General features: G+C 53.4%; 2 protein-coding genes across 4 annotated transcripts; one reads left to right on the top strand and one right to left on the bottom strand.

Annotated features, from left to right (window-relative positions):
• Window positions 1–44: 44 nt before the first annotated feature.
• LOC122375213 (methylcrotonoyl-CoA carboxylase subunit alpha, mitochondrial-like) lies at window positions 45–13,820 on the bottom strand. Of its 3 annotated transcripts, none has more exons than XM_043354480.1 (15): window positions 13,687–13,820; window positions 12,060–12,148; window positions 11,595–11,775; window positions 10,926–11,143; window positions 9,774–9,921; window positions 9,288–9,374; window positions 8,856–9,002; window positions 8,300–8,509; window positions 7,711–7,882; window positions 7,284–7,405; window positions 4,443–4,592; window positions 3,954–4,178; window positions 2,959–3,075; window positions 1,431–1,610; window positions 45–956 (listed from the first exon to the last, which is right to left on the bottom strand). In XM_043354480.1, the coding sequence occupies exons 2-15, from the start codon at window positions 12,086–12,088 to the stop codon at window positions 813–815; spliced, it is 2,130 nt and encodes a 709-aa protein (XP_043210415.1). In that variant the 5' UTR covers window positions 12,089–12,148; window positions 13,687–13,820; the 3' UTR covers window positions 45–812. The 3 variants fall into 3 exon arrangements, with proteins under 3 accessions (XP_043210415.1, XP_043210423.1, XP_043210431.1); XM_043354488.1 differs by having other exon boundaries at window positions 13,494–13,751; XM_043354496.1 differs by lacking the exon at window positions 13,687–13,820 and adding an exon at window positions 12,586–12,795.
• An 8,497-nt stretch (window positions 13,821–22,317) lies between these two features.
• Window positions 22,318–24,509, top strand: LOC122375247 (group XIIA secretory phospholipase A2-like). Its single transcript, XM_043354525.1, has 4 exons — window positions 22,318–22,685; window positions 22,992–23,059; window positions 23,813–23,984; window positions 24,221–24,509. The coding sequence occupies exons 1-4, from the start codon at window positions 22,469–22,471 to the stop codon at window positions 24,337–24,339; spliced, it is 576 nt and encodes a 191-aa protein (XP_043210460.1). The 5' UTR covers window positions 22,318–22,468; the 3' UTR covers window positions 24,340–24,509.
• Window positions 24,510–27,684: the final 3,175 nt, after the last annotated feature.

The raw sequence follows: 27,684 nt of genomic DNA on the forward strand, positions 1-27,684 counted from the left end.
CTCCCGAAATGTAACCTAATTATTGAGCTTAGAAAAGCGTAAACTCTCAGTCTCGACCATGTATTGCACTTTCCCTATGTAAACCATCACGTACCAAACGTCTTTAAAGACACATTATTACACAACAATATAGGTACACTAATAATCACACGAGTCTTCTGGCCACTTATTTCACAACCCAGCACCGCCTAACGTTCTGTCGCATATCTGGCCACACGGCGGGTCGGGGCGGTGGGAGTAAGACCTCCCGATTAGGAGCACAGAGAACCCAGGCTGTGGGTGGACCTCAGCGTCGCGCCTGGCTGACGACCAGCCGCAGAGCCGCCTCTCTAGTAGCCCATCCAAGCGTACATTTTTCTCCAAAACTTGTGGCTTCACGTCTGTTCGAATACTTCACTGAGAAGGGCACAGGGCTTTGAGGAGAGCTGGGAGTTTTGAGCTGCCAGACTGCTAATAAGGTTCCTAACGTTCTCGGCGTCCAGTCGTCCAGAAATGAGTGCAAGCATACTATAAAAAGGCTTGACTTTTTCGACCTCAGACTGTCGACCTCTGAACAGTGGCGGTGATCTGTCTTGGACCGAGCCGCGGGGGTCGTCCCAGTGAGCCCACAATCAGACCAGACCGAGGATGGCAAACAGCGGGCAGCCATGACTCTAACCACTGTCAGACTGCGAGCGGCGGGAAGACGTTCTAAGCCACCGTCAGACCAGGCAATAGACTGCACTGAGTGCACACTGCAGCGGCGGACCGCGGCTCTAACCCACCGTTAGACCCGACTGCGGGCAGCGGACGGCGGACGACGAAGGGCGGCTCTAGTCCGTCTCCTCCGCGTCAGCGGCGCCTCCCTCGGCCTCGTCCGACTTCATGTGCACGAGCAGGGCGTTCTTGGCCACGTTGTCGCCCACGCGGTACATGACCTTCTCCACGACGCCGGCGGCCGGCGCTTTGATGACGTACTGTGAGCGGTGGACGGGGGGGGGGGGGCGTGTCAGACATTGCAGACGGACCACGGGGGGCAGCCATGGGCGGCGGGGAAGATCCCTAATATAACTTCAATGAGTCTGCCAGTCAGTGGGGATTCACCTCCAACGTCCATGTCTGCAAGTAACGAAGGGAAATACATACTTATGACTTGCCATGGTGGTAATATGAACCAGCGACAACTCATGATAAAAATTAATCAAGATGCGGTGGTGAGGATGTGAGTGCATCGCTAGTCGCTACCCTACTCTCTCATTTGAAATAAAAATTTAGTCCATTCAAATAGGACAGCGCAAAGATGCTGTCACCTTTAAGCCATCAAGCAAACAAGGAAGCTTCATCACTCCCACACGTTCTACCACCTAGACTTCCCAATAGCAGCTGCCATACCCAGTTTCTGCCATCCACGTCACTACTTCCCGCCACCCATTTCCCTAGTCTCGACTGACCTCCATTTTCATGGCGATGATGACGACCAGCGGGTCGCCGGCCTTGACTGTGTCGCCGTCCGTCACCATCACCTTCTCCACCACACCGGGCATGGGAGCCACGGCGTCCCCGCCGGCCGCCGCCGCGCCGCCGGCAGCCCGGAACTTGGGCTCCGGCAGACGGAGACTGCGCACACCCGCCTGGGGACAAGGGGTGGGACAGGGGTAACAGCCGCAGAGCGCGCACCAGTCTCGGGAAGAAAACAGTTGGGGAAACTACGAGGCGAAAGTCAAAAAATGGATTGGTCAATAAATGGACTTTTGATGACCATATATGGGCATAAATGCAGCCCCCGCTAGTAAGGGTGAAAAACGGTATAACAAGCCGGTACTTGCGGTATCGCGTCCACTTATTGGAGAGAAAAGGCTTCCATTTTTCACTAGGAATTAGTGTGATTTGATTAAATTCGGCGAATTGACTCGAAAATGGCGATAGGAAAACGGCTTTTCTGCAGGTTCTGGGCGTCACAATCAGCTGGCCATTCCATAAATGGATTGGTTTTATGAAATAAAATTGTTAAAAGATTTAATTTAATTACAATGAACAAAAATATTTCATTCTAAAATAATAACTTAACTACAATTAGAAAAACCATAAACAAAATAATAAAAATAATGACATTTTTAAACCACGGTACTGCTTACATTTTTTGGCGCGTCTGTTTCAATCCGCCATATTTGCTAATCACGGTTTGACCTTGCGTTGTAACTCTGCGATTTAGAGCCGCCAGTTAATTATGCACCGGGTGAGTGTAGGCCTTGTGTGGTTAAAAAACATTCTTATGCCTTATTTTTTCATTTGAATGCTAAAATTCATTGAAAAGATGAAGTTGTCTGATTTTATGACCATATATGGTTATCGCCCCGCCCACTCCAGCCGCTGATTGGCTAATCCAATTTTTGTTTGGCTCCTCGTAGTTTCCCCAACTGAAAAGGGTACCCGGTGCCGGGAATACAGTATAGTCGACTACAGAATGATGTTTCACTCCTCAGAAGCTATCAGTTGACCGGAACGCTAAGCTGTGCCGTTTATCACGCAATTAAGCGTGTCGATTGTGAGCATTGGGACAAAGCTATAATCTGTGAACTCAGCCCGTGTGATGCGGCACAGCCTACCACTCCAGGCAAATAATTGCCTGTGAAAAGTGGAACATCATTCTGTAGTCGACTATACACCGGAGAACTGCGCTCACAGCCACAGGCTGCACACACCTTCCTGATGACGGGAGAGAGACAGGGGCAGCGGACGGGATGAGAAATCAATCGTGAATTCACCATTGATTCACATTCGATTGGAATTGGGATTGGCTTGGAAATTGCCATAGTTACGTGGTATGACTAACAATCCGTGCAAAAAAAAATCAATTTGCGTCAGCTCAGCAAAAAAAAAAAATGGAATTCGGTCAAAACATCCACTTATCTGAACATTACCTAATAAACTCCTCCCATTGCGCATTAGAGCCGTTTTCTCTCTAGAGCCGGCACTAACCTCAGTGAAGACGTGGACGGCGTCTGCCTGTGGCACCACCTGTACGTGGGTCACCTCTCCCGACACATCTGAGGTCAGGGTGAGGACGCCGTCTTGCTCCGTCAGACTGCCGGACACCTGCCGGTCACAGGTCAGAGGTCAGGGGTCACAGGTCAGGGGTGAGGGTGAGGACACCGTCCCGCTTCGACAGACTACCAGATACCGGCTCATCACAGGTCAGGGCTCAGAGGTCATATACCTGGGGATCAGAGGTCGCAGCTTAGCTGTAGCGAGGGAAGGGAGACGTTTTCAAGATATGCAAATACAGTGCTAGTCATGATAGTGAATAATGAACAGCTTTTGCGTCTTAATATCTAAAAACAGTAGCTAATAGCTAACAGTACACTTTGCTGATAACACGCCAGTAGGCACCACTGGATGACAACTTAACACTGAAGACAGCCACCAAGGGGGAAACGACATTCGAATGCCGGATATACCACAAACGACGCTGGAATTCTGCACACACTTCACAAACTGCACACCTGATTCCGTCACTTTCCCGTACTGCACCGCTGTGCTATGACCTAGTAGGTACTCTATCGCCCACACCCACAGTCCCGGTATAACTGTAACTGGTACTCTATCGCCCACACCCACAGTCCCGGTACTGTACCTGGTACTCTATCGCCTACAGTCCCGGTACTGTACCTGGTACTCCGTCTCCCAGTCCCGGTACTGTACCTGGTACTCTCCATCCCCCACAGTCCCGGTACTGTACCTGGTACTCTATCGCCTACAGTCCCGGTACCGTACCTAGGACTCTATCGCCCACAGTGCCGGTACTGTACCTGGTACTCTATCCCCCACAGTCCCGCTACTGTACCTGGTACTTCCTGTCGCCCACAGTCATGGCGTACCATCCCTCCCCGGTACCGTACCTGGTACTCCCTGTCGCCCACAGCCATGATGTGCCGCCCCGTACTGTACCTGGTACTCCCTGTCTCCCACTGTACCTGGTACTCTCTGTCGCCCACAGTCATGGTGTGCCGGCCCTCGCCGTCGCTGCGGACTGCCACCGTGTGCACTGTGCCGTCAGCAGCAGTCAGCGCCACCTGTCGCCGCAGCCGGTGGTTGAGCCGCACCCCCGACTGGCTGCAGTACGGCGAGAACGGGTCGCGCGACAGCAGCGCCGCGCGCAGCGTCTGCCGCTGCTCGTCCAGCAGCAGCGCCAGCGCCGCCTGCCGGCAGAAAGGAGAACCACGTCAGAGAGGTGCGGGACGGCGGTGTCGGGGAACGCTGAGTTCACTCTAAATTTTCTGAACATAAATCAATCCAATAACATAGAAAATGAAGCAGACAAGCAGTTCAAGTTCCTTTAGTCAGCTCGCAGTCAGCTAGTTATTTCCATCACTTACTCCGCTATTGCTTTTCATATGCACCGTTTCAGCACACCCCACTGGTGAAGTTAATCACCACCTCTCCCTTCCCGCCGCGTGCCTCACCTGGCAGAGGGTGGCGTCCGAGACCGTCTCTGTGGGGAACAGCTGGTCGTAGTGGCGCGGAATGAACTCGGTATCCACCTTGCCCGCCACAAACTCCGGGTGGGACGCCAGGTCCAGCAGGAAGTTGATGTTCGTGTTCAGGCCCACTATCTGAAAACATGACAGGCGGTCTTACCTAACAGTGTGGACATGGATACTGAACATGCGAACGGCGAACGTCAGTGCACAAAGCACATTGCACAAGGGTTGACACGAATCTTGCCGTAAATGTTGAAACATTACCAAGACGTCTACGGTTTCCGTGATAGAGGACAAACTCAGCAGGGTAAAATCGACCTGGGTTTACCTGTGAATGACATAAACAGAATTGGCATAATCGCGCTGGGTTTACAGAAAACAATTTATAAGAGCCACTGCGTAGGCCCCTGCATACATAAGGCTCATATAAGTAAGTGTGTTGTTTTCATCGTATTTCAATCAGCTGTTTACTCAACTTACTAGAGACGGGGCTGGGGCGCCGAGACCATATTAGGATATGACAAGCTAGAAAAATGCAAACAACAGCCCAAAAGCACTGGCTGCCACACATATCCACAGTCCACACACTTACGTATATACGCCTATATATTACACACACCAACGGGCAGTCCCACCATTCGTTGCGCCTTTCGAAAACAGCCATCGATCCACCAGCCAAATCAGCTTCCGAAGTCGTTAAGATGATCCACGCACATTTGAAGACTGACCTTGACCTCTGATGTGGCCATCTGGACCGCTGTATCAGCGTTGTGTAGGACGTTTTATACAAACTACAACGAACATATACAATGGCGCGCCCGGTGGCGTTTGGAGCCGGTTCCAGCGGCGTTCGCCGCGGCCAGACTCTCATTCCGACTCTGTCCGTCGGCGGTACGGGTCCCCCGCCACCATGTCGCGTCTGACCGTGCTGCTACTAGTCTGCCTGGCCGGAGCCGCCTCCCGGGCCGGCGCCGACCAGCTGGAGCGGCTCGGCGACCGGCTCTCGGCCCTGGAGGACGCCGTGGCCGACCTGGCGGCCCTGCAGCGGTCCCAGGGCGACCTGCTGCGCCGGCTCACCGGACTGACACTGGGCGAGCGACAGGCGGCCGCGCTCGGCGCCGCCTGCACCGACACCCTCGACTGCCGGCTCACGGACGGCGCCGTCTGCAGCGGCGGTGTCTGCGCGTGTCCGGCCGGTACCTGGAACTTCTCCAACAGTACGTGCCGCCCGGCGGCGGCCGAGGGCGACCCGTGCCAGCTGAGCGGCGACTGCACGGCCACCAGCCCCACCCTGACCTGCAGCGGCCGGCCGCGCCGCTGCGCCGAGCGCGTCTGCTTCCCCTCGGTGGCCGGCGGCTACCGGTACCGACTGGTGGGCGGTGCCTCGTGCGACGAGGGCCGCGTGCAGGCCGTCGGGCCCGACTGGGGCGGCGACGACTTCGAGTGGTGGCAGGTGTGTGCCGACAGCTGGGGTCCGCAGGAGGCGCGCGTGCTGTGTCGCAGCCTGGACCGGGGCGGCGGCGAGGTGGTGCGCGCGGACGCCGTCAGCCGACAGCGCGTCTGGAAGGTGTCGCTCAACTGTGCCGGCAGCGAGAGCGCTCTACAGGAGTGCGTGTCGCGCCTCGGGCGGCCCCGCATCGGCATCAGCGACTGCCGCCAGGGCTCGGTGGCGGCTGTACGCTGCGAGCCCCGTAAGCCGCTGTTCTGAGTACCGGGGAGCACACAGGACCGGCACAGCACACCAAGAGACGGCGGAGCACCCGGCTCACGTTGGCCCGGTGTGTTACGGCACTCCTGGCTCGAACTCACGTTTAGGATGAGCTTATCATGACTGTAACTTTCAGCAACAAGTGTTCACATGTTTTTCGCAGATTCCCTTGTTTGTGAGAATATATCCAAATATGTGACAATTGCAATGTGGAAAGGAGCGTTCAAGCCACAGGTACCCATGACAGAAATATAAATCACGCAAGATAAAACACATTTTCAAACACGTTCCTACCACTGCCGTATTTCCATCGCTGATGGAAGCGCCAGTCTCTGAGAGCCGATCGTCAGGGCTATGTGGCCTTGCTTACGCGCACTCACTGCTGGCTTTACTCGTAGATGCCTCTGGCTGGAGTCTGGACATTGTCCGACCTGCCAGGGCCGTCGCCACTCCGTCCCACATTGCCAGCGACCGGTGGGTGAGTGACAGATAGTGCGTGCCTTCCCGACCCAAATACCGAGCGTTCGGTAAACGTGTGTTCCGGGAGCTGCGTGCGAGCATATGACCACGTACATTCATTCCACAGGCACTCGTGATCCGAAGTACCAAATTCTAATCGTATATTTTTTTCATACTCCCCAGTCCCCGTTACAAGCTACAAGTTAAAGTGGCTTATTCATATAATCACCTTATCCTTTACTTGTATTTCCATATACCGTTTAATTATACCGGATCAACTATTCAATTTCCCCTGATCCGGATCACAAGTCCCCATAGAGGCCGGGTTAGCCATGAATATATCTCAGACAAGCACTCCTAGGCATACGCCACAGGCGAGGCATAAAACACGACGCTAAAAGTGCGACAGATGCTCTAGAAGGAAGCGGAGAATTTCGGTCCTTGTCCGAAATTCCATAAATGCACGAGCATCAAGAGTATGTATGTGATATCAATTCAAAATGATGAGCAACTCTGAAAAATATCCTCAACGGTTCGCGACATTCCAGCGAGTCGCTCACACATGCCCCACCGTTACCCAACCCAAAGGAGCGGCCGTTCCCGCATTCCTTATGAAAACGGTGGGTCCCATTAAGAGCCACCCAATGGTCACTTACCGCGTACTGGGCGAGGCAGCGTTTGAGTTTGCGCAGTGCCAAGTCACGGTCCTCTGCCCAGACCACCAGTTTGGCGATCATCGGGTCATAGTGGACAGACACCTCGTCGCCCTGACGTACACCTGTCCGGGAGGAGGGGAGGGGGGGGGGATCAGTGAACGACGGGTAGATGTAACCGGAGCGCTTCAAAGGCCACACACGGGTTGGCTGATAACATCGCACGCGCCATTAAATTCAAATTGAAGCATTTCGTTCTTTAAATTTTGGGGGTGGAAAGGCATGCTGTCAACTCAAAATGCTCGCAAACCGAGTGGCAGGCATTTATGAAGTTTAAAATCTTGCGTTCGGCTTCCAAGAGCGACTATTCTGACGCACAGCCAGTCTGACGGCCACCCCAGGACGTGTCCCTGCCCGCCCGGCGCCGCACCTGTCTCGACCCTGACGTGTTGGTCTGCCGGCGGCGCGCTCAGGTGCAGCAGCGGTCCGGCGCCGGGCATGAAGCCGGCGCGCGGGTCCTCGGCGTACACACGCGCCTCAAACGAGTGGCCCAGGAGGGGGATCTGCTCCTGCTGCAGCGGCAGACGCTCGCCGGCCGCCACCTAAGGGCAGAGGTAAAGGGTCAGTCAGAGAACAGGGGAGCAGCGGCAGACGCCACCAGCCGCAGGAGACGGGAGGTCAAAACTCAGAAGGAGGGGAACAAGACAGCAGCGGCCGCCGCCCACCGGCCGCCACCTGAGGCCGGAGAGTGGCTGCTTAGTAGCACATAAGCCCAGCCCACTACGTCATTCTGTCACTACCAGGTAATCCCCCATATTTCAGTAAAATCAGTCTCACGGTACAATACTTTGTGGTGTGATCTTGAGCGGTCCTAGTCCGTCCCCCCCCCCCCGACCCTCAGTTCCTCGCAATACCCTGCCTCTCCTCACACAGCTGACCATCATCTGCCCCGTCCCTCCCCTCCCCTGGTACTGACCCTCAGCTCCCCCGCAGCACCCTCTCCCTCCCCTGGTACTGACCCTCAGCTGCCACTCGACCAGGTCAGTGCCGGTGATCATCTCGGTCACGGGATGCTCCACCTGCAGACGTGTGTTCATCTCCATAAAGTAGAACTTGTGCTCGGCGTCCAGGATAAACTCCACGGTGCCGGCGCCCACGTAGCTGACGGCACGGGCGGCGCGTACCGCCGCCTCTCCGAGCTCGCGGCGCACCTCCGCTGACAGACCCGGCTGGGGGGGGGGGGGGAGAGGGGGCTTGGTCAGACTAGCCGAGGGGAGGGCTTGGTCAGACTAGCTGCCAGAATGGGGACGGGGAGGGGACACTCATGGTGAAAGGGACATTAAATAGTATGCCGTTTCGCGACAAATATTTCCGAAAACCGGTATAAAACTCAAGCAAATAGAGACAATTTACCATCATGCAGCTGAGTTAAATGTTCAAAAGGTGCGTACTAATTCGAGTTTAGTTCAAGTTCGAGTTCAAGAGGTGCGTATTATGAATGCACATTAGACATGTCGTAGCCTATAACACAATTAAACAGTGCAGGGATCATACGTTCTCTAGCCTCTGGCTCACCGCGGGGGCTTCCTCGATGATCTTCTGGTGTCGCCGCTGGACGCTGCAGTCTCGCTCGTGCAGGTACACGTAGTTCCCGTGCTGGTCGCCAAACACCTGCACCTCAACGTGGCGCGGGTCGACGACAAACTTTTCCACCAGCATCACCTGACAGAGGTCGGCGGGGGAGGGGGGGGGGGGGGTCAGCTGACCAGCGGGACACCGGGGGATCGGGGGTCGGTATCGAGCCGGTGTGTGACCCCGGCAAATGCTTGCCATGCTGATCGCCGGGTTAGCTGGGCATCACAATTCAGGTCGACATTTTCATAATGGCAAGCACCACGACTTGCTCACCGAAAGCATGATTTCGCATAGTACAGTTTGCGTTTGAATCACACGAATTTGCAGACTACCGGAGGTTAGCGCCCTCGCCCTGCCGCACGACGGACTTACCTGGTCTCCGAACGCCTTGGTAGCCTCTCGCCGGGCCGACTCGAGCTGGGCGTGGAATTCGTCACGGGTAGAGGCGATGCGCATACCCTGCCAAAAGCGGGAGCCAGCGTCACTTAGAGCACGTCATGGGAGCAGACATCTAAACTGAATAACCCGATACACATTAGTGCAACTTCATTCAACATAACAGGCGCCCTTCATCGCTCGCAAGATAGGCATTATTACCTACGGAGCCCTGACGCAGAGGTGGAGTTCGTCCCAGGGAGAATTTGACCTCAGTCGCTCCTCAAATATAAATCGACGAGAACAGCATTTGTTATATCGACATACAATATCAAATTGTCAAACGTACCTACTATCCCATGAAAGGCAGACTTTAACTCAAGCCCTCCCTATTTTTACCCTTTCTATTCTCCACTGTCTCCCCTCCTGCTCTCCCGGCCTTCACACCACACTTCCCTGCACCCTCTCGGCACGTGACCGTACCTTGCCGCCGCCGCCGCGGACCGCTTTGATCATGACTGGGAAGCCGATGGCGTCGGCCTCTGCCAGCAGCCGCTCGTCGCTCTGATCCTCGCCGTGATAGCCGCCGATCACGGGCACACCGGCCGCCGACATTATCTTCTTGGACGTGCTGCGAGCGGGCGGACGGTATACGGTAAGTGACAATCAGCGGTATTGCTCGGAAGTCGACACATTTCCATTAAATATATCCTCGTATGTCCGTTAGCAACACACCGTAGAGAATACTAGTATCGGCATGACACCAGTAATAAACTGAGCCCCTCTATTACCTCCCACTTTCGTAATTATAAATGCATCTTTCGACATATGTATCGTATAAAGGTGTAGGGTATAAGCCCGCCTAGTGAATGTTCCTACATTCCTTTCACTTGTGAACGGTCAACGGTGGCCTTCCGGAGTAGCAGTCATTTCTCCATCGATTCCGCATCAACTGTCTCACTAGCCATTTTACCTTCCGACGATCTCCTCTTAGAACCCACTCCCCGCCATTATTTGGAGATCCCGTCAAATTCGGTCCCCTATCTTTTGATGCCTATGTCTCTGATGGTCACTCAGTACCTTTTGATGCCCATCGCCCATGCCTCTGATGGTCCCCCGCACCTTTTGATGCCCATGTCTCCGACCGACCTCGTACCTTTTGATGCCCATGTCTCGATGTCGGACGGCCCCGTACCTTTTCATGCCCATGTCTCTGATGGTCCCCCGTACCTTTTGATGCCCATGTCTCTGATGGTCCCCCGTACCTTTTGATGCCCATGTCTAGATGGTCCCCCGTACCTTTTGATGCCCATGTCTCGATGTCGGACTGCCCCGTACCTTTTGATGCCCATGTCTCTGATGGCGGACGGTCCCGTACCTTTTGATGCCCATGTCTCTGATGGTCCCCCGTACCTTTTGATGCCCATGTCTCTGATGGTCCCCCGTACCTTTTGATGCCCATGTCTCTGATGTCGGACGGCCCCGTACCTTTTCATGTCCATGTCTCTGATGGTCCCCCGTACTGTTTGATTCCCATGTCTCTGATAATCCCCGGTACCTTTTGATGCCCATGTCTCTGATGGACTGATGGTCCCCCGTACCTTTTGATGCCCATGTCTCTGACCGACCTCGTACCTTTTGATGCCCATATCTCTGATGGCGGAGGCCGGTGGTCCGACAAACGTCACGCCGGCCGCCTGGCACGCCTCGGCGAACTCTGTGTTCTCGGAGAGGAATCCGTAGCCCGGGTGGACGGCCTGGGCGCCGCTGCGGCGCGCCACGCCCAGGATCCGGTCGGCGCGCAGGTACGACTCCTGGGAGGCCGCCGCGCCGATATGGTACGCCTCGTCAGCCTGACGGGGAGGAGGGGAGCGGTTAGCGGCCGCCGCGCCGATATGGTACGCCTCGTCAGCCTGGTGGGGAGGAGGGGGAGTGGTGCCGATATGGTACGCCTTGTCAGCCTGACGGGGAGGGGGGGGGGGGGCAGCGGTTACAGGCCTGACCGAGAGGTGGGAAGCGGTTAGTGGCCTGAACGAGCGGTGGGGACTGGGGAGCGGTTAGATACTGGCGAATTAGTGCGACTCAATATCGACAATATCGATATGTAGTGATCGCGTTCGATTCATAGCCAGCGACTTTCACAACATAAAACAAATAAAGAGATATGTCGTAAACTCACGCACGAACGCGGAAAAGAGTAACGTTCTACTTCAACAAACACAGACAGCACCGGTCCAATGTCCATGCTTGTCCTCCTCAGCCCTGCCCAGTGTCCTCCCCACCCCTCTCCGCTCTCGCCCGTACCATGGCCACGTGCAGGGCGTTCCGGTCGGCGTCCGAGTACACCGCCACGGTGCGCACTCCCAGCCGGCGCGCCGTGCGCATGATGCGACAGGCGATCTCGCCCCGGTTGGCGATCACCACCTTGTCGATGGCGCGGGTGGCGCCGCCCTGGTGGTAGCCGCGGGCAGCCAGCCGCCGCAGCCTGGGGAGATACGGTGAGCAGGACTGTCAGATTGACGGAGTGGTTGGTCATTGCTGCGTAATACAGTGTTTGTGATAAAAACAACATGGTAAAAAAGTGAAGCTAGGAAAATGTAAAAAGGAGCACAATAAGAGTGACACAATGTATGCTTACATTTAGCACCAACTGAAGAAAAGGAATTTGTGAGCTAACTATGAATAGATACAGAGAACCAGTCGCTTGAAAGCAAAATAAACTGAAGAAGCAAGAAAAAAAATCATGGACATGTCTCAGTAGGTACTTACAGCATGTTTCCATGAAAGTACTTTGACATTTTTAAATGGCAAAGTTGTGCACTTCTTCCACTCAGTCAAACTTCTGATTATTCAGTTTCCTGAAAACCAGAGATATTGTGAACAGAATTAGTCAACACTATTTTATCAATGACAGGTGAAGTTTTATTCTCAACTTATCTTCACAAGCTAATATGGCTATCAGTCTTTTGAAATAAATATAAGTTACCACAATGTGAATGGTGTGAGGCTGTGAGCACATTCAGGTGTCACAGCCATATTTCACAATTCACAGGCTTGAACAAGTTGAACCCTTTGGATTGGTGCAATAAAGACCCTCTAAAAAAGCATTTGGCCTTCAAGGGCCCTCTCAAAATCTTGCTCTCAAACACCGTAGTAGACATTATGACCAATAAGGACTAAGACAAAATTTTGTCAAACCATGGCCTGACACCTTATAGGGACTGGTGTGTTTAGTGGAAAAAGCAGACAGCAGCTTTGCTAGAACCTGCTTTTAGTTCAGGCTGTCCTAACCTACCAGCCACCCTTATCATCACTGAAAGCAAGGGCAGTGTTTCACGCCCTCTGCTGGCATGCTGCCAGCGCATTTCACAAGCTGACGTCATAGTCTGTGGTCAAGTCTCATATAGCCTTGGTCGAGTCACTTGATTTTGGATTGTCATTGACTGTGAGAAAAATCGAGTCACTTGATGTTGGAGCGTCCAAGCTTGTTTAGGTACCTATGTCTCTGTGGAAACCAAATTTGCCACCAACGTGTGCTGATACTGCTTGCAACGTGCCAGCAGCAGCCATGAAACATGGCCAAGAAGTCCTGCTCCTGTTTGCATTTCAATTTAGAGCTTTGCCATTGGCTCATTCCTAATATCGTGAAAAGGCAAAATATTAATTAACAAGACGCTGGCACATAGGCTCTACACATAGGCGACCAAATGGCTCTGCGCAGGCGCAGAGCCGTTTGGTCGGCTTGACGGCGGCTCCGCGCATAGTTATCTTGTATTCTTCACATTTCACGAGTTCCGTGACGTTTCATCGCTCAGTCGATGCGCCAAGTCTTATTCTATACGTGGTTAAATATTTCATGACTTGATTCTCTGAATTCGCCAAGATTATTGCGTCTTTTGATCTAGGTGAGTCGAGGGTGAGTCCATGGATTGATCTGAATTTGCGTCATGTTTGCCACGCTGCCAGAGGACAACTGAGCGCTGTTCGGCAGCCGGCTATTTTGTGTGCAGGGTATGACGTATTTCGCGAGCCGACGTCACAGGCGGTGACGTCGGCTCGCGCGCGAGCCGAGGGCCAACGACAAACTAACGGGAACCCTCGGACACCCTCGGGGCATAAACCGCGGAGTAGCATATTGAGCGAGTCTTATAAGGAAAATTCATATATTTTCGTTTCTCAAATGATAATCAGGGTGTCTCTTACCTTTTTACATATCATTTAGGCTTACCTAACTCTTCAGTTGCCAAATATCTGCAATTTATTCAAGCGAAGGTATTTTCAGTAAATATTAATGGTATAGACCGAAATCTTTTGAATAAAAACTCCAATCAACAGAAATAAAAATAACCTAATTTATTCCAACCATTTCCTCCAAATAAACAACATAAAAACTCACTTTTACACACATCATTCATAATAAAGCATACTAACACGCCGCTTTTGACAATTGCGGCGTCGAGTGGCGCGCTGCTAGCGCTCTTTTTCGATCGCAGAGACCCTGCACGCACGCGAGCACACTACGTCACGTCTGGGGGGCACAGGTATATGAAAAATCGCAGTGACGTAACACTTTTCTCGCTTCTCATTGGTCAATAGCCCGTTGCCGGGGTAACGTGCACGTATGTGAGCGCGGGCAAGAGTACTAGCCGGCCGCCGATCAGGGCTCTGATCCTCCGAGCCCAGATTTCGTTCTCAGCGAAAAACGTGACGTTGTGACGTGGCCAACCACGACATTGGGATACTACAATTATAAATCGGTCCTTCAGCCTGAAGATTTAAAAAACATACCGAAGTGCAATCTGACCGCTTGAAATATATTATACGAATATTCTGCAAGCTGAGCGTGGTACTCTACAGTCGGGCATATCACGGCCGGATACAGATATTGTAGGCCACTGGAAGCTAACATGGACGACACCGCTGACACATCAGATACTTTGTCGGAGGTGGCAGCTACAGCGGCCAGCAGCCCGGAGCCGGAAGTGGCAGCTACAACGGTAAGCAGCTCGGAGCTGGTGATGGCAGCTGCAGCGGTCAGCAGCCCGGAGCGGGAGCAGCCACCCGTCGCTCCGAGTCAACACATGCAACTGGAGGAGCTGTTTCCAGCTGACGCCTCTTCCGCCGAGAAGATAGAGTTGCTGGTCCGTAGCGAGACAATCTTCTCCGGCCGCTTCAGTCCTGCGGAAGTGCGATGTTTTCTAGCCAGCTTGGGAGAGTGTGATCTGCGTGCTCTGCGCGGTAAGCTTCACGGCGCCCTTACGTCAGGGATCCCAGCCACTGCTGGGCGTCCGCTGCGTAACCGCCAGGCGGGTAACGTCACCGCCCTGGCCGACGACTGCTGGGAGCTCGGTTACTCTGCAGCGCAGCGCCTTCTCACTCGCCGCGTCGATTCTGCCGTCTTGAAGCCCGGTGGCCGGCCTCCGCTGCCGCCGCCGGGTTCCGCCGCCGAACCACCGCCAGGTCTGGTTAACGCAGCCGCCGTGGAGGCTTCTCTGCGTTCTGTAATCGATTCGCAGTTACGAATGGACAGAGAGCTTGAGGACCTTCGTCGTCGTGCTGCCGCCGCCGATGCCCAGCGAGTCCAAGTCCAGCGGCTTGAAGAGCAGCTGTACGACCTGCAGCGTGCGTGTGCTGATCGGGACGCCAGGATTGACCAGCTGGAGGACCTACTGCGCGATATGCTGGACCACCAGTCATCGAACCGGTCAGAGACATATAACCATCTGGTTACCAATACACACGTAAAGCGGGCGAATCCGCCGGCCGCCCAGGTGAGCCAGGCGAGCCCGCCGGCCGCCCAGATGTCCCATGCGAGCCCGCCGGCCGCCCAGGTGAGCAGTCAGGCGAGCCCACCGGCCGCCCAGGTGAGCCAGGCGAGCCCGCCGGCCGCCCAGATGTCCCATGCGAGCCCGCCGGCCGCCCAGGTGAGCAGTCAGGCGAGCCCATCGGCCGCCCAGGTGACCCAGGCGAGCCCACCGGCCGCCCAGGCGACCCAGGCGAGCCCACTGACCGCCCAGGTGAGCCCACCGACCGCCCAGGTGAGCCCACCGGACGCCCAGGTGAGCCAGGCGAGCCCGCCGGCCGCCCAGGATATCGCCGCTGCCATTGACCTCGTTGCCCTCGGTAAAGCCATCGCAGACAGAATCCACTGGCGAGCTGGCGACTCTGATTCTGAAAATGACGATGAATTGGGCGGGGACGAGCGCTTTGCCAGACGGGATTTTGGGGTTCTGCCAGCGACAGATACACGACGGGCGCAGTACCCACCAGCACACCTTCCGCCTCCGCCAACAGTTACCCACGGCTCCACCGCGAGCCGGCAGCTGAACGCGCCAAGGTCGGATAATCAGCGCCCAGCTGAACTCGCCGCTGTGACGGGCGCTGGGGCGGCCTCTGACTTGGTCTTATCCCCAGGAGTGACCCAGCAGCCGGCAAAGAAAAAGTTCATTGTTTGGGGTTTTCGCCCCGACGCGTCTGATAGCTCCGTGCGTGGCCTAGTACAGTCGGTGGCTGGAGACGTATACAGTTTCCGCCGTCTGCCTGCAGACGGCCCGTCGGCTCCAGGAGCGGCCTTCATGTTCGAGACCGCCGAGTCTCGATCGGATGCCGTCATGAACTCTGCGCGATGGCCGACGGGACTCAGCGTGCGTCCTAAAGCCGATAACAACGGACGGCGACGAAGGAGATTTCGAGTCCCTGCCACTCCTGTCCAAGCCAGCCACTACACAGCCGCGACGCACCAGTCCAGTCATCCAGGTCCGCACCAACCCACCGAGCAGCCCGCCGCTAACCGCACTCAGTGGGACGCAGCGCCCACTACAGGCTACTCTCACGAGCACGGCGAGTGGACCTATGCGCGTGGCCATGCCCGAACGCGGCATCGAAACGTTGGCAGCGCACCTGCCTCCTGGGACTCCAGAGACGACAACAGCTGGCCACGGCTCGGCGGCACGGTACCCCAGCCGCGGCGTCGCTAATCGCGAACTGCCCGAAAACGCGACCATCGCCATCGGTGCCTACAACTGCGAGGGTCTGCTGTCAGCGTTCAAATATATCGATGAATATGTTCTGCCACTCTGCGATATATTAGTATTGTCAGAAAGCTGGCTGTCTCGAGCGGAGGAGGTTTACGCACCAAGAATTTTCACTTCTGCTGGACACAGTGAACTACTGGTGTTCCAGTCATTCGCAATGGAGGTGCCTCCCGGCGTGGGTGAGGGCAGAAGACGCGGAGGCCTTGCTCTCGTATGTCGCCGCCGACCCGGACTGACCTTCAAATCCTGCAGCTGTGACGACCCCCGCCTGTGCGGTGTAACGGTGCTGATGGATGGACGCCCGGTGCTGACCGTCATTGGCTGCTACATGCCGTACTGGGACGGGCAAGCCGGTAACTCGGAGGAGTACGACAGTGTTATTGCCAAGCTGGACGCTCTAATCATGGCGCTGCGTCCCTCTGCTCCGGTGGTTGTAGCCGGTGACTTCAACTGTGCACTACCGCGTCTCCCAGCAACTTCACGTCCGCCTCTGTGGCAACGACTTCGAGGGTTCACTCGGCACAGTGTCGCCATGCAGCAGCTGCTCGACCAGTACGAACTTGTGGCTGCAGAATTTCTATTCCCCCAGCAGGTGAATTTCACATACGCACGCGCCGACTGCAAGAGTCACATCGACCATATCGCTGTACCGTTTTCCCTGCTACCGCGCGTAGCTGGCTGCCAGATTCTGCCTCCACATCCAGAAAACCTCAGCCCGCACCAGCCGCTCGTCTGTCGGCTGTTGGTGGCAACTGCAGCTCCAACGGAGACGACGCACCGCGCCATCTCTCGGGCCACTCCTGTGCCTGATTCCGATCTACTTTGCTGGGACCGCGTCGACAGATTAGAAGACTACAAGCATATTCTTACCGGCATGCTCGTGACTCAACTCCCTAGTTGTGGCACCTCGCTCGATGCGCTGGACTCAACAATATCCCGCTGCCTGCTCGCCGCCGCTAGAGAGGCAGGCTGTGTTAAACAGCGGCGCCGGCCAAAACCATGGTGGACCCCTGCCACAGCAGCTGCACGTGACCGAGTACGCTTCTGGCTCCATGTCTGGACCAGCTGTGGTCGACCTCTTCATTCGACGGTCTACTCCTGCTACCAGTCAGCTAGAAGAGAGTACCGGAAAGCTCGCCGCACAGCAGCCTTAGCCCCCGTGCAGCAAGAGGCCCGTCTGTTGCACCAACTCAAGCGCAATGGGAACACCAACGCCTTCTGGCGACGGGTTCAGCGCTCTCGGCGCGGCCCTCTCCCTCCTGGGGGTGGTCGCACTGCCAGCGAGTTCGGAAGACATTTCGAGGCGGTGCACGCGGACGAGCCCTCCCTGCTAGACTCTGAGCAGGCTCAGATTGCTGCTGCAGTCGAAGAAAGGGCGCGACGCTATTCCACTCTGGCCACCACTCGGACGGTCACCGTGAGTCAAGTTGCCGACCTGTTGCGCCGCCTCCCTCTGCGCAAGGTACCGGGTGCGGACGGCGTGACGGCGGAACACCTCATCTATGGCTGTTCTCCTCCCCTGCTATCGGCACTGGCCCAGCTTCTATCGGCCTGTTTGTCTTCGTGCAATGTGCCGGCCACATTTGCAGAGAGCGTGGTAGTGCCTCTTCTGAAGAAATCCCAGCTTGATCCAAACAATCTGGACAACTACCGGCCTATTAGCCTGACATCGTGCACGTCGAAGCTGCTGGAGATGCTGTTGCTGGATGAACTTGAGGCCAGTTTCTGTCCGCACGACCTTCAGCTGGGATTCGTGAAACAGCGAGGCACCAGCGAAGCATCCATATTGGCCCTCGAGACCATTCAGTGGTGCCGACAACGAGATCTGCCAGTTTACGCGGCAAACTTGGACGCCAGGAAGTGTTTTGATAAGATCTGGCATGACGGGCTATTCCACCGTCTGGCGCAACACCTTCGTCCGAACTCATGGCTGCTCATGCTTGCCTGGTACCGCCGACTTCAGGCTCACATTGCCTTTGACGGTGCCATATCCGACTCATTCAGGATCCGCCGGGGCACCAGGCAAGGTGCTATTCTCTCGCCTATCCTAGCCAACGCCTACCTACACCCGCTCGTAGCCGCCTTGGACGTAAGCGATCTCGGTGCTGACCTATATGGTCACCACGTGCCAGCTGTCTGCTATGCCGATGATCTGCTACTCCTGTCCACCAATGCCAGAAACCTCAGCACTCTACTAGATGTGGTTGATGACTTTGCGAAGACCTGGAGGCTGGAGTTCGTCCACCCGGAGCCCGTCCGCACCAAAAGCCACTGCATGGTCTTCGGCGCCGAGCTTCTATCCGAAGTGCCAAGATGGAGCCTGTCGGGCCAGCAGCTCTCCACCCGCCAGCAGTCCGAGCACCTCGGTGTCGTACTGGATGGGAGTTTATCTGCGGCGCCACACGTCCAGCACCGCGCGTCTCGAGCTCGTGCCAGCCTGTACGGTCTCGCGCCTGCTGGTATGCTGACGTCCGGCCTCTGCCCAGCCGACAAGTGCTTCTTGTGGAAGACTATCATTCAACCGGCGCTCACATATGGCTGCGTGGCCGCCCCGCTCAATGCAAGGGACATGACGATCCTCTGTTCCGCTCAAGCGACTTCCATCAAGGTGGTTCTTGGCCTGCCTCGCTCCGCCCACCATTCGGCGCTTCTCGCTGCTGCCGACATCCAACCAGCACATGAACTGCTGCGGGCAGCGTGTTTCCGCACTTTGAAAGATGCGATGCGCTCAGAGCACCGGCTGCAGCAGGCGCTGCTGTCAGGAATCACCAAGCTGGCTATGTGCCCGACTGAGCTAGTGGGCTCATTACTGATACAGCTTCATGAGATGTGTGACTGCAACCTTTCTGCACTCCTCGGGGTGGCAGCAGGGCGGCCGTGCAGCGACCGTATCTACCCCCAACGGGCTCCCGATGGCCTAGCTGACTCGCTTGCCTTCCTGATGAGTCGCCGGGACCAAGTATCTCGCCGCCTGCTCCGGCTATTGACATGCCCGGAGCGGGAGTGAGTGTCGCCTGCGACATCAATGTGTGGCCCCTGCTCACCCACTGTCATGCTTTGTGTGATGTTTTGTGTGTGCCTTTTTTTTCTTACTTTCTTGCCAACTTTGGTGCCTAATAAACTATGATGATGATGATGATGACATAGGAAGGTAAAATTTCAAATTCAAATGCTTTAAAAATAAGGAGCCTTACAGAAGTTCCTGGTCTATGTTGCAATCCAACATGCAATTATGTTGTTTATCTAACGAATCCGGAACGGGGGTCGGGGAAATACCCAGAAAATACCGAAAATACCCAAGCCCCCTACCTCCGCTCGGCGTTCGGCCTAAAAGGACTAGAAATAATGGAGCAAATGAAAAATGTTCAGTACCAGAAGATACGAAAGCTCGCATTTCATGAATCTCAACAAGCGATAGCAGGTTACCAGGGAGTTCGAGATTTGAAGCTGAATGTGAGCGGCATGGGTAGAATCGGTATCTCTAATTTCCTCAAAGATAGAACATTTAACGTACGATGCGGTAACACATTTTCTCCCAATCTTAATCAGGATCACGGCCTCCCTCAGGGCAGTGTCCTCTCCCCAACCCTCTTCCTTATTATGATTAACGACCTTTTTCAAAACCCACCTAGTAGCCTTAAGCATTCTATTTTTGCCGATGATGTGGCCATTTGGGTAACGCGAAGAAACATTGACTCGGCTTTTGCCTCCGTTCAAAACGCAATGGAGGATATTCATAGCTGGTGCGATAAATGGGGCCTAGTCTTGTCGCCCAGCAAAACAGTAGCACTTATATTCTCCCATAAGTCCCGTTTTAAATTTGATACCGAACTTAAAGTAAAGAACCAAACTATCAAATACGTTAAAACGTTCAAATACCTCGGCATCACACTAGATAGTAGACTCTCCTTTAAACATCACTTTGAAGACGTTAAAATGCGTTGCACTAGGCGCCTCAACATACTTAAGTGTATAGCAGGAAAGGATTGGGGTGCTGATCGCAGCACCCTCCTTAACCTATACACTTCCCTAATCCGTCCTATCCTGGATTACAACAGTTTTCTATTTGATGATATAGCTTCTAATCAGATCGAATCACTTCAAGTTATACAAAATAAGGCCCTGCGTATAGTTACAGGAGCCCAATGCACCACAAATATCAAGGCTCTCCACGCAGAATGTAATATTGCTCTTCTCTCTCACCGCCGTAAACTCCAACTCCTTCGCTTCTATGCGCGCACTTTCTTGTCCCCTTATTCGCCTTCGCACCGCATTGTCTCCAATCGATATACGGACGACCCTCCCACAACGGCCCAACTCAAATACCCGATAATCGCCTATCGCATAGAAAGGACACTCAGTGATTTCCAGTTGGATTTTCCATCTATTTTTCATCGGCCACCCATCTCTTCTTTCTTTCTGCCAGCCATAGAGAATATTGCATTCCTGTACGCAGAGGCAAAATCAAAAGTCACAAAAGAAGAAAGCATTCAACTTTTCTATGAGCATAAAGAAGAACATAAAGACTATGCATACATATATACAGATGGTTCAGTTTGTGACGGGAGGACGGCAGCCGCTGTCACATCTGACCATCATAACAAAACAAGTAGGCTACACGACGACCATAGCATATTTAGTGCTGAGTTGATAGCCATTCACTCAGCACTCAAATATGTCTCATCGAAAAACATAGAAAAGGCTGTGATCTGCACAGACTCAGCTTCATCGGTAAAGGCAATAGCTCACAGAAAAATGGAAAAAAAACGAAATCGTTTATAAAATAAAAAAGATGATTATTGGCTTTACCGATGAAAACAAACACGTCATTCTCCTGTGGATTCCGTCCCACGTTGGAATACAGGGGAATGAAAAAGCGGACAAGCTAGCCAAAGAAGGTCTTCATCTCCCATCTCGAAATCATCTCGCTCTCCCCCTTCCGGATTTTCTGTCTTCGCTCTTCCGTGCCTTCCAGAGATACCGCCAAAAATGCTGGATAGATGATCATACACCACATCTCTTCTCCATTAAACCGAAACTTTGCCATTTCTACTCTTCCCATCAAAACACAAGGATCAAAGAGAGAGTCCTAGCCAGGCTCCGGCTCGGCCACACACAACTCACCCACAACTACATCCTGGACAGAGCACCTCCACCCATATGTCACCACTGCCGCGACCACCCACGCTACACCATCTCACACTTCCTCCTCCATTGCCCACACCTACACCAACACCGCAGACATATAGTACAATACATTAACACACATGGACTCTCTCTCGACCTTCCGACTCTCCTGGGCGACACTCATCCGGATATCCACGACCTTCTGTTCGTCTTTCTCGCCGACGCTCGGATCATCAAGAGCCTTTAGCGTGTTAGGGCCGCGGCTGCCGCCCCTAAAACGCTAATCAGAGCCCTCGTCTCCCGGCTCACCCCCAAACTCACACATTAATTAATCGCGGTTACAGGGCTTTTTCCCTCGCGCCGTTTTGGCTTAGGTGCGAGGTTTTTGCCCTTTGCGTTAGGCGTCGGGTTTTTTATTATTTAGGACTTTTTCTCCCGACCATTACACCCCACAACAAGGCCCCGCCGGGGGGCTGGAGCCTAGAAGGTCTTATACCTTCTGTCAGTGCGATGAAAGCTTCCCGGCTCCATTACACTGACACCAGCTCACAAGTGTTTATGTCTATTATGTATTGTTAATAAAAGTCATTCCCACTGTTGTGTTTGCGACTCCAGACATCTCGGCTCTTTGGCTATACACGTAAGTACCTCCCTTAGCTTTGATTCCACATTAAGATAGGATCCCACGTTGTTTTTGCTACCGGGTTCACATAAACCGGTTTAACGTAAGACTTGCTGCCCGGCGAAAATTGCCGGAGTAACTGCCCCCTGCTCGGGTATGGCACTAGGCCGACCGAGCAAAAAAAAAAAAAAAAAAGTACTGCGGTGCTTAGGTTAGGGAGTAAAAAAAAAAAAAAAAAAATAACAACAAATGTGATATGCTGGTTAGAATTGTCCCTGGATATTTTGTCGGAAAGCCCGGTATATTGATATTGTTTGGGGAAAAATACTGTGGCACGCTGAGCTAAAACAAAACCAGCAATAACCTAAACCAGTTATATGAGGCCAAATTGAAGTATGTCCTGTGTGCGACATATGGTGGTTTGTGCAATTATTTTCGGTGGGGCTAATGGGGTTACGTTTTTTGATACTTTACAAGAGGCAGTTCAAGATGTAGGCTCCTTTTTAAATGATATTGGAAATGGTGCAATCAAAGTAATGGATGCATGGAATTTCATTCAAGAATTTGTTGATTCAACAATTGACGAGGACTGTGAATTCAAGTGTAATTTGGGTAAGAGTTTTTTACATTTACATTTTATTTTATATTACATTTACATAAGCGTTTTTTTACGTTTTTTACATTTTTTTACATTTACATGCTTTGTGTAACATGTGTTAATAACAAGATATTCAGCCATCTATGTGTGTTTCTGGAATGTTGTTTAAATGCAAAATGAATTTTCTTAAATGTTTTTAGTGGATGCTGTTGACTCCCAGTCCCAGTCCAAGTCACAATCATGTGTAATTGCAATGGGTTCATGAAATATACTCAATTAGTATGTTCAAAAATGCTGGAGCATTCTTACTTTGGTTACAGGTTATGTGCCAGTAAACAACACTGACTACATCCCCTCATCAGATGGCTGTGGGAGCCTGGGGGTCAAGGTATGTGAGCACACTGTCCAGCAGATATACACATACTGATGCAGTTTGGTATCAGGCTACACAGAAGTTTAAAGCTCCAGCTAATATGCATCTGAGCACAGTTATGAACAAGTGATAAATCCTCCACTACAGCTTTCTGCTCTTGACCATGTGTGAGGAATTTATCAATGCACATCACACAACTTTTCTCAGTTATGTGATATTTGGCAGATAATGGAATCACAGACTACAGAGCACTCTGACTAGTGACTCTAGTGCCGAGAGGGTATTGGATCACTTGAACAGTCTAGTGGAGAGACACAATGTTGGGTTACTGAGCAGTCTGTACAAGATGTTTGTGGGGAGAGCTGGCTATGTGAATGCATTGAACTGTGCTATTTTCTATGCTTTTCTGTGCAAGCATTACAGGTCTACAAATTCAAATTGTAGACCTGTAATGCTTGAACAGAAAAACATACAATGTTTTTGAAACAAGCTTATAACAATCGAATCTGCTATTGAAAGTCAGCAGTGATTGTAAGAATGTAATGATTCGGAAGTGCAACTAATTCTCTGAACAATGCCATTTTATGTAAGCTGACAAACACAAACTCCATTGAACAGTGAATTGTTCTGGCCTGAGCTGCCCATTTGAACCCTCCCCGGGGATGTGAGCTGCCCCTTTGACCCCCCGCCGGCTGTGAGCTGCCTGTTTGACCCCCGCCACCAGCCGTCAGCTGCCCGTTTCACCCTCGGCCGCCGGTCCCGTTTCAGTGGGACACGGAGAGTCTGCCCGTGGAGCAGCTCTCGGACTGCTGTGACGCGCACGACCTCTGCTACGACACGTGTGGATCGGACCGCGACTTCTGCGACCTCGCCTTCAAACGCTGCCTCTACGCCGTCTGCGACCGCGAGAAGAAACGACTCGACAAGCTGGCACAAAAAGGTATCGATTCAAAGGGCATGGTCCAGCGGAGTGGTCGCTGATCACGGATGGCGTGACTTTCCATGCACCTTTGTCATTTATTTTTCTGTAAGTCTCATAGTAAGCCTTCAAGCAGGTATCTGTAGAACTCTGTTGGTGCTTCGGCATGCCGATCTGCGATGTCGGCAGGATCGTTTCATAAATTTTCTGACGATGTGAACACGCCGTTCCTGACCGCCCTATCCGTCCCGTTCCAGCGTGTAAGGGCGCCTCCAAGCTTCTGTACACCGGCACGTTGGCGCTCGGCTGCAAGTCGTACCGGGACGCCCAGCGGCGAGCGTGCCGCTGCGTCAAACCGGAGCGCCAGGCGCCGTGACACCGCCGAGCTCCCCGCCGATCGCCGTCCTGCCAGTGCCTTCCGCAGTGAGATGGCTATTCTTTCAGTGTCTCACGTTGGACGTGACGGGAAAGCGTGGTAAGATGCCCGTCGTCCGGTAGACCGCTGGAGGCACTCAAGTGATATTAGGGGAGAGTGGGGCAAAGCGGCCACCCTAACGCTTCTCACGATGCCAACGCTTGATTTTTAAACTTGGAAAGATTCTTTCTATACCAATGTGATCCCTATTAAGTTGCCTTTTATTTCAACTGCGTTTTATTTCCAAAGGCGTTCTCATATGAAAGATATTGACAAAACTTTAAACCTATGCATATTGGCCACTTTGCCCCATACCCTGGGGCAAAGCGGCCACCGGCGTCTTCTCATGTCCCGATATGAGAAACAAAATAGTTGCCTCGTGTACGACTAGGGTATTTGATAGTGACAAGGTTAAGCGAGGATGGATGTTTACTTTATCATCTTCCACCTGTAGGTAAACAAAGAAAGGATTTTCATGAAAATAAACATTTAATTGCATTATTTGGTAACTCATGCAACTGAAAAATGGCCAAGATGAATGCATGACGACACATTTGAATATGAATGTTTTTTATCCAGATGGAAGCAACTTATGGCCAATGGGGGGGTGGCCACTTTGCCCCGGCCACTTAGCCCCGCGCATACCGCCCGAGACAAAAATATTCCAGCTTAGCTATTAGTGGGGTAAAAAACATTAAAATTGGTAGAATAGAAGTACGATAACCATGCAATGCATGGACAAGAACGCTTATAATAATTCCGAACGGTTATGGAATAGCATAACATTTAAAAATTGTAAACAAAGTTGGCAACCTGGCTAGAAATGCTTTTCCGTGTTTCACAGAACAATGGTGATGGGCCTGAAACCCCGGTCTGGCTCATTCGAACGACCATGAAGAGAAGTATAATTGGAAACCATAAATTGGAACTGACGCCAGCTATGTAGGGCTAAAACGATGGGTGGCCGCTTTGCCCCGGGTGGCCGCTTTGCCCCACTCTCCCCTACTGTTAGGAGGCTCCAGTCAGGGAGCTAGGAGTCTCTGATCTGTTGATGGGCAGCTGTGACTTGTGGGGCTTCCACCGAAGGTAACCAGCTGTTAGCATACCTACCTGTTCCCAGCAGACTGGCTTTGGCCCTGGCTCTGATAGTGTTTGTGTGCCCTTGATGTTAAACTGAGTGCCGTTTTACTCCATCAGTGACGAATGCGAATGTTTTGTGTGCCCAGAGATTGTGTATCTCTGTGGCCTTTTCATACCATGTATTTATTTGCACCCTCGTATTTAGTCTTTCTTTTGATTATTTATGACAGTGTTCAAGGATTTCCGCTCATTTTATGTGAATGTGGCCGTTGTTTAAGTATGTTTGCTCCAAAAATAGCTTACAGAAAGTCCTGCACCCCAAATCGTGCCGTAGTGAAATGCAATACTTTTCCGTGCCCCACTTTCCTCTCCCTGCCTGTGGAATTTTGAAAATATGCCTGCAAAAAAAAAAAAAACGCGATCCACTCCTGTGTTGTAATGTGTTGTAGTGTAGGTACCATCAGGATAAGAGAGACACATTGCAATCTTTGCTTTCAACCACCCAACGAACCACACTGTTCGGTTGATGCTCTAACCTCAGTCCAGTCAGTCTGTCATTGATCTAGGTCTTCACTTTCAGGTCATCCTTTCCTCTGGTCACGCACTTGGTGGGCTGAAGACCCAGACACCTCTCTGACCCTCAGAAATCACGGTACGCGTGGCAAACGCTGGACTGCTGTAGCGCTAGATGTATTCACACCAATCGGCCGCGGCCGCCGCCTGTTGGCGCTGCGGGGCGGCCGCGGGCGGTACAGGGGGGGGGGGGGAAGGGGATATTTTTGCAGCCGCGACCCGGGCTGTGCGCCGCCCAGACCGACAGGGGCGGGGGGGGGGCGGTCCGGGCCCGTCAGCGCGGGTCACGGCTGGATCACAGAGGGGACGCGGCGCCGCGCCCCGGCCCGGCCAGCGTCGGGCCGGTGGGACGGCGGGGTGCCCGGCGCTGGTCGGCGCGGGGACGGCGGAGCGGGCCGGCAACGGCCTCCGATAGCTAAAGCACGCGCACACACACAGGGTCACACAGGCCGGCCGGAGGTGCGGGCGGGCGCCGCGCGGCCGGCCGCAGTCGGACGCTCGCCCCGGCGGGCCGAGAGCGCCGCGCGGCGCCGACACCCGCAGCCCCGGCGGGTCGGGAACCACACCCCTTCAGGGCAGAGCGGGCCGACAGTAGGCGCCGGACAGAACCCAGTACCGGACACAGAGCTAGCCGGCGCCGGACAGAACCCAGTACCGGACACAGAGCTAGCCGGCGCCGGACAGAACCCAGTACCGGACACAGAGACCAGTCGGCGCCGGACAGGACACGGTACCGGACACAGAGGCTAGTCGGCGCCGGACAGGACCCAGTACCGGACACAGAGGCCAGTCGGCGCCGGACAGGACCCAGTACCGGACACAGAGCTAGCCGGCGCCGGACAGAACCCAGTACCGGACACAGAGGCTAGTCGGCGCCGGACAGAACCCAGTATCGGACACAGAGCTAGCCGGCGCCGGACAGGACACGGTACCGGACACAGAGGCTAGCCGGCGCCGGACAGAACACGGTACCGGACACGGCGTCGGACAGAACCCAGTACCGGACACAGAGGCTAGCCGGCGCCGGTCCTGAGAGTGCACACGAAATTCAGGCGTCACGCCTGTCGTCAGATTGACAAAGAATGACAGTGACAAACTCAGCCGCGAACATTGTGGCGGCGAAGACGCTTTTGTGACAGTAATACGCTATTATCTAAGTCAAGAAATTGTTAAAGCTTGAACGTTAATAAATCCATGCCGCTCATATTTCCAAATCGCTTGAAGTAATTTAGGCGCTATCTTGAGGTCATGGCCAAAACCTCAGCAACAACTCAGCTGGTCCAAGACACGATGCTGTCAAGTGGTGGAGATTTGTGCAGAATTGTTCACGCCACGGCCGAGACGTGCTAAGATCTGCACAAAAGCGGTGTCTGCTGCGTGCCAGTATTAGCTCGCAAAAAATAGCACAACACAAGAGTTGGGCAAGAAATGAATCGGAAATAAGCGATTTTCGCGCTTTAAAAACCGCTACATGAACTGAACTCCACGGTGACCTGAACTCTTGACATAAATCGTAGAGCACGTAGCAAACAGCATAAGCCAAAAAGTGCACCCACCAAACAAATGCTTACAACTATGTATACGTAAAATGAAGTGCCAAACCCAAGGGCTGATGCTCGCTACTATCATCATAAACCGTTGTAAAATATCCAC

Source organism: Amphibalanus amphitrite, unplaced genomic scaffold, assembly GCF_019059575.1.
Source record: "Amphibalanus amphitrite isolate SeventyFive unplaced genomic scaffold, NRLGWU_Aamphi_draft 000040F_arrow, whole genome shotgun sequence".
Taxonomy (NCBI): Eukaryota; Metazoa; Arthropoda; class Thecostraca; order Balanomorpha; family Balanidae; genus Amphibalanus; species Amphibalanus amphitrite.

Coding starts and splice junctions, on each gene's coding strand:
- LOC122375213 (XM_043354480.1), bottom strand. CDS start 12,088: ATGTCAAAGTACTTTCATGGAAACATGCT. Junction 9,003..9,287: donor CCAAGGCGTTCGGAGACCAG/GTAAGTCCGTCG, acceptor GACCTCTGTCAG/GTGATGCTGGTGGAAAAGTT. Junction 1,611..2,958: donor CCGTCCACGTCTTCACTGAG/GTTAGTGCCGGC, acceptor CCTTGTCCCCAG/GCGGGTGTGCGCAGTCTCCG.
- LOC122375247 (XM_043354525.1), top strand. CDS start 22,469: ATGTCCTGTGTGCGACATATGGTGGTTTGTGCAATTATTTTCGGTGGG. Junction 22,686..22,991: donor TGAATTCAAGTGTAATTTGG/GTAAGAGTTTTT, acceptor CTTTGGTTACAG/GTTATGTGCCAGTAAACAAC. Junction 23,060..23,812: donor GTGGGAGCCTGGGGGTCAAG/GTATGTGAGCAC, acceptor GTCCCGTTTCAG/TGGGACACGGAGAGTCTGCC.